This window comes from Priapulus caudatus, unplaced genomic scaffold (assembly GCF_000485595.1).
Source record: "Priapulus caudatus unplaced genomic scaffold, Priapulus_caudatus-5.0.1 Scaffold375, whole genome shotgun sequence".
Classification (NCBI taxonomy): Eukaryota; Metazoa; Priapulida; class Priapulimorpha; order Priapulimorphida; family Priapulidae; genus Priapulus; species Priapulus caudatus.
Genome location: NW_014577436.1, coordinates 12,419 through 18,745, shown reverse-complemented (window position 1 = coordinate 18,745; position 6,327 = coordinate 12,419). Strand labels below are relative to the sequence as shown.

The window sequence follows — 6,327 nt, the reverse complement described above, 5'->3', positions numbered from 1 at the left end:
ATCTGTACAGTTCTTATGTGTGTTGTTCCTAGTCTTGTTATTCCCAGATGTATTGCTGCTGGTTTTGTTGTTCCTAAGTGTATTGTTCCTAGTTGTGCTGTTCCTAGCCGTGTTGCCCCTACTATATTATTCCTAGCAGTGATGTTCAGGACTAGCTCTTTGCACTGGTCATCACTCCCCTACCTTACTTCAACGAACAGCAATATATAGCAATATATGGAAACATATGACAATAGCTGAACGCTAGACTTTGCCCAGTCTGAATCAATGCCGTATACACCTGCAATTATTCACTCAGGTGATAACATAAACGCGGGCAAGTGTTACCGACTGTCACGTTCATTGAAACTCGAGCTTTTGCAATATACATGTAAACCTAGAAGGACCCGAGGTGCTTTCGTAGCAGGGAAGCAAAGTTCTCCCGCAGGTAAACACTAACGATACGAGTAGTGATGCAGAAAAGGTCGTTGTCGTATAGGGTACTACATATATGTACCCGAGGTAACTATCTGATATGGTTAGATATATGATATGATATGATATGATATGATAGGGTTAGGGTTAGGGTACCCTATACGACAACGCCCCCTTCAGCATTAGTAACGAGGTGATTGGTGTCTGCGGTGAGCAAGGTCGCTGTGAGTTCCTAAAAATGTCTGCTTAGAAGTCGCTGACGCAGTACTTAGGCAGATGGGGTCGTTGTCGTATCAGGTACTACAGATATGTACCCGAGGTAGTTTTAGGTTGTTTAGTATTATGTTTATATATTTTTATATGAGGTATGTTTAGGGTTAGGGTTAGGGTTAGGGTTAGGGTTATAGGGTACACTTCTGTAGTACAAGTCTGGTACACTTTGTGTATACATATATGTACCTCGGGTACATATCTGTAGTACCTGATACGACTTCGACCCCTTCAGCAGTACTTAGTACTGGTTAGTTGTCAATTGTGCGACAGCCTAACCGACTCGCTCGCTGTTCATGATTTACGGTAGTTGGACTGACAATAGCATTGCCACAATCATTTATAATCGCTGGCCATCGGGAGGGTCAACTGGTGATGACAGCTACTGTAATAACTACTGTTTCTGACATGTCACGCACACTCCGTCGCTTGGAACCGCGACGAAATACAGACATCTATCTTCGCGGGGTTCCCTTCTACCGAAAATGACAGGATAACGAACCTACTAAACACATAGTCTAGTTTGAACTATTGTGGCCCTTCGCGGCGACACAGGAACCGCCTGTGGCGGGGCAAAGGGCTACCTATATAGTTAGAGCTAAATTTGTACGTGTATGTAAGCTCCACAAAACGGTCATATGCTGTACGACCACATACCTACGCTGAGTCTCATAGTCGCATCGGACTGCTAGCCGTTTACACTAGCTTGGGCCAACATGCAGAAGAACGATTATTGTTTAACGGTGCACAAATTGCACGGATTCTAATTTGTGTGTATAGTAAATCGTTCGAGACATCATCCCTTGTCGTGTTCAAATCGCTTGCCCTAATCGCTGGGTATGCCCTCGTTATAACCGATCTCTCTCTCTCTCTCTCTCTACTATATATATATATATATATATTATTATTATATATATATATATATATATATATATTATATATAGTATAATATAACATATATAGTCTATATCTATTATCTACTTCTGATATATATATACAATACGCTGTACAACGAACAGCACCGAAAGAGAAATTTCGTGGTGAGCATACTGGCTACAAATCTCTCTCATTGCAAGCGATTTATCACCATTTCATCTCAGTCGAATATCGAATTCAGTCCACATCCATTGAAATCAGGAGAAACAAGGCGAGGGCTGTGCGTCACATGATAAGTATGTTTCTAGGCCAATGCACTCGCTGCATTATTATAATTACGCATATAATCATAATAATGCATCGTTAGCGAAACCTAGGGCAACGATACACACGCACACACACGCACACACACACACACACACACACACACACACACAACACACACACACACACACACACACACACACACACACACACGCACGCACGAATACACACATGAGCTCGCACACATATGCACGAACGCACGCACGCGTTCACACACACGCACGCACGCACGCACGCACGCACGCACACACACACACACACACACACACTACGGTCTTAGCTAGATGTATCCAATCGCGACTTTGGGACTGACACTATCTATGTTCGAATGCTTATCCCTGGATTGGACATAGCAGGCTTGGTCAGTAGGTTCAACCTAATCATCCTAATACCGACCTACAGTACACAGCTCGGCATCTTTCGGCAGCCCGCACAACACAGGTGCCCAGTTATGTTTGCCTTGAACACAAACGTGGTGGCTGGTGCAAATATTTTTATTTGAACACTTGCCAAGTACGCAACTACGCATACATACACAAACCACACACGCACGCACGCACGCACGCACGCGCATACGTCGTGAAACGCGAACGTAGCTGATAATTTGACCCAACAGACCATAATCCACGATGAGACTACATCCGATCAATCCTCAATCATCCGACCAGTTTTGTGTACATCCTCATAGCTGAATGAGCACAGCATACGGTCGTTTCCGTACAGTAATGATTTTAACATTCCGTACAGTGAAGTCTACTTAGCCTAGTAAACCATTTGTCTCGTGCAAACATAGTAAAATACTATACCACCAAACACGACATACCTCCCGTGCAGACATCTGTGCCGATAGTACAGCCAATATTTTAGTTAATATCTCATGTAATATGACCTTCGCTATCTCAATGGATGTTTCATATACATCGAATTAAAAAACTTACACAATGGCACCTCAATCGATCTCACACATAAAGTAGTTCTGTTTGGTCACACGATTGAGCCAGTTGTGGGCATTCGTGAGATACTTGCACGGCAATGCCAGGAAGCGATATTTCCTCGATTTAGTTTGTCATATGTACACACTTTGTTCAAACGAGAACGAAATTCAAATCCGTGAAAATAGTGACAAGCAAACCGGGTCACTGAGGCAAAACATTGTGTCGAGATTATGAGACACAGAGCTTTGACACCAAGTCCAGACACCGATGCTTGATATCAAGACAAGATATTGGACACTGAGGCAAGAAATTGGCGAGAAACACTGCTCGGTGAAACATTGAAGACAGTGAGGCGAGGCAGTGAGGTGAGACATTGTGAGTCGAGACATAGGATGACACACTGAGGCGAGACACTGACATGTCGAGGCAAGCACTCACCAGACTGTATGTGGATGAACTCAGACTGCTCCCCTCCGGGTCTAAAGGCAGCGGCACCTTCTCCTTCGGAATCTCTCCCTCATCATCCCGCCACCACCGCTCATCCCGTTCCTGTGCCGTCTCCGGACTCGTGTAAGCGGGATTCTCGAATGCCCTTTGATCACCAGGGGGCGCTTGCACCTCCCCGCTCCGCCCAACCCGCGCGTATGCCTCCTCGCTCTCGCCATACCTGTAGAACGGTGGCGCCCCCACCTTCAGTGCCGGCCCTATATAAACGCGTTCGTCCACCGACAGGTTGTCGTAGTCGGCTTCTGGCTCGAAATACGGCGGGTCGGCGGTGGCAGGGGGTGCCAGCGTCGGCTCGAGAGCGCGCTCGAGGCTGCTGAAGCCGGAGTCCTTGTGCTTCGTCGGCCGGCCCGCCTGCAGCTCATTGTACGCCGCCGTTTCCTCAAGGATGCGCGACACCGTAAGGGCGCCACCGTCGCTCTCCGCGTTGTAGTGGATCGGCTCGTAGACGCGCGGCGCGCTGTTGTTGTTATTGTTGTTGTGGTTGTCGGAGCTTCCGTCCGGGCTCCCATAAACCCTGTCACCCTTCCCCACCTTCCTCGTCCGCTTCCCATCCCTCTCCGGCTCCCCGAGTAGGTCGTCACTCGACTTTGCTCGTCTGGGGGCGCCGCCTAATGGCCGGACATCGATGTACCGATCAAAGAGGTCGCCACCGTCGGTGAGGCTCGCACGGTTTGCTCGTTCGTTGCGCCGGTGCTCCACATGTGCCGCAGACCGCTGAGTGGCGCCCTCTCCCACCAGGTTCTCTGTGCTGCGGCTAAGGTACTTGTATGCCGTCTTCGCGTCACCCTTGCCGAGCCTTCGCCGCGGCTTCACAGCCGGCTTCCTAGCGCCCCCTGCTGGACGGTACAGACCGCCGCCGACGGGTGGCGGCAGCGCGTTGCCGCTCGTTCTCGGAGCACCGCGCGGCGGCGCCGTCCATTCGCGTAGGTTCTCGTAGGTGGCGACGTCGGCGGCGGCGCCGGTAGCTTCGCGGCCCTGACGTGCGTCGTGGTGGTGCCGCTGCTGCTGTATGGGCTTCACGTATGCGGCGGGCACGTAGAACGGGCGTCGCTCGCCATCGCGAATCACGTGCCACCAGTCGTCGTTGGACTTGCGCAGCAGTGTGAATGTGTCGCCCTCGCGGATGGCGATGTCACGGCCGTCGGCCGTGCGGTAGTCGTAGTCGTAGAGCGCGCGCAGCGGCACGTCCAGAACCTTAGTCATCTTGCCCGCCAGACTGCTGCCGGCGCCACGGCTGCGCGGGTCTGCAAACACATGACAATCGTTGGTTCACGGTGAGAATCACTTAACCCTTACCCCTACCCTAACTCAAACCATACGATAACCCCTACCCTAACTCAAACGATACCATACCCCTTATTACCCTACCTCAAAACATACGATTACCCATGCCCTAACTCAACCCATACGATAACCGCAACCCTAACTCAAACGATACCATTACCATATCCCTTATTATCCTACCTCAAACCATACGAAAACCCCAGCCTTAACTCAAACCATACGATAACCCCTGCCCTAACTCAAACCATACGATAACCCCTGCCCTAACTCAAACCATACGATAACCCCTACCCTAACTCAAACGATACCATACCCCTTATTACCCTAACTCAAACCATACGATAACCCCTGCCCTAAGTCAAACCATACGATAACCCCTGCCCTAACTCAACCCATACGATAACCCCTGCCATAACTCAAACCATACGATAACCCCTACCCTATCTCAAACGATACTATACCCCTTATTACCCTACCTCAAAACAATACCATAACCCTTACCCTAACCCAAACAATGCCATAACCCTTACTCTAACTCAAACCATATGATAACCTTTAACCTAACTCAAACCATACCATAACTCAAACCACACCATAACTGAAACCTTTACCCTAGCTTAAACCATACCATAACCCTAACCCTTATCCAACCCCTTACCTAACTGTAACCTAACCATGACCATAACATAATTATTTGTTTAACCTAACCCTAACCATTACCATGAACCTAAGGTTAACCCTAAGTTTAACATTATCTCTACGCTAGGTCGTATTTAGCAATACTATAGATGTGCTATCCCCCTCGTACAGTAAAAAACATGAAACTGAATTATACTATAACAACAACAACAACAACAACAACAACAACAACACCAACAACAACAACAGCAACAACAACAACAGCAACAGCATTGCAACAACAACAACAATAGCATTGCAACAACAACAACAACAACAACAACAACAACAACCACGTACACTTCAGTGGCTGTGGGTTTTTAACAAGCAGTAAATTTATTTGTCTGTCATACACATGTACTTGAGACATCCGACTGTGTATGGTTGTTGATGCATTTACAATCGTTATTGCAATGACTGGTGAATTTGTTATGTATAAATGCATATATGCATTAACGCTTAAACGTTAAAGACCATCGGCTAAATACATCCTGCATATTCTAGACACGTAAACTCAGTTTTGCATCAAAACTCTACTCATAAACATGATTTGTAGCATTACACGAATAACTAAACCTGAGTTCGCCACTTGGTTACAGTCTCTAAAGCCCTGCTAAACTGCCAGTCATAGCACGAATTGAACTGCACTGAACTGAATAACAGTAACAAGCCAACTGCCCGTTCCAGTTGCATTAATTATCTCGAATAGAGCCCAGAGCTATATATACATACAGCTTAAATTCCTTGCAATGCACGAGTATACCTGTGTGGATATTCAGCAAAACCATGATGATTTCCTTGCACAACAAAACACAGGTGTACGCATTCAAAAATACACCATTACGCTAAGCCTTGAGGGTTGCAAGACCTACGAGCAAACCCTGTGATCGCTGGGCAACGAACTAAACAGAGAGACTGCTCAATGACTATGAAGCACGACTTGCCTGCAATGAGCAGCTAACCTCAAATAGCTGCCTCTGCCTGGTGGTTGCTACAGTCAGGTGGATCTTCGGTGGCCCACACTGGCAGTGCGTGGAAT

At 47.5% G+C, this 6,327-nt stretch overlaps 1 protein-coding gene across 1 annotated transcript in view; it reads right to left on the bottom strand.

Moving 5' to 3' along the window:
* LOC106809671 (rho GTPase-activating protein 12-like) overlaps window positions 1-6,123 on the bottom strand; it is a 92,058-nt gene extending 85,935 nt beyond the window's left edge. Inside the window, exons 1-2 of the mRNA XM_014812836.1 lie at window positions 6,052-6,123; window positions 3,258-4,570 (exon numbers count right to left, since the gene is read on the bottom strand). Coding sequence (XP_014668322.1) covers window positions 3,258-4,570; window positions 6,052-6,076 — 1,338 coding nt within the window. The 5' untranslated portion in view covers window positions 6,077-6,123. The remainder of the gene's footprint in view (window positions 1-3,257; window positions 4,571-6,051) is intronic.
* Window positions 6,124-6,327: the final 204 nt, after the last annotated feature.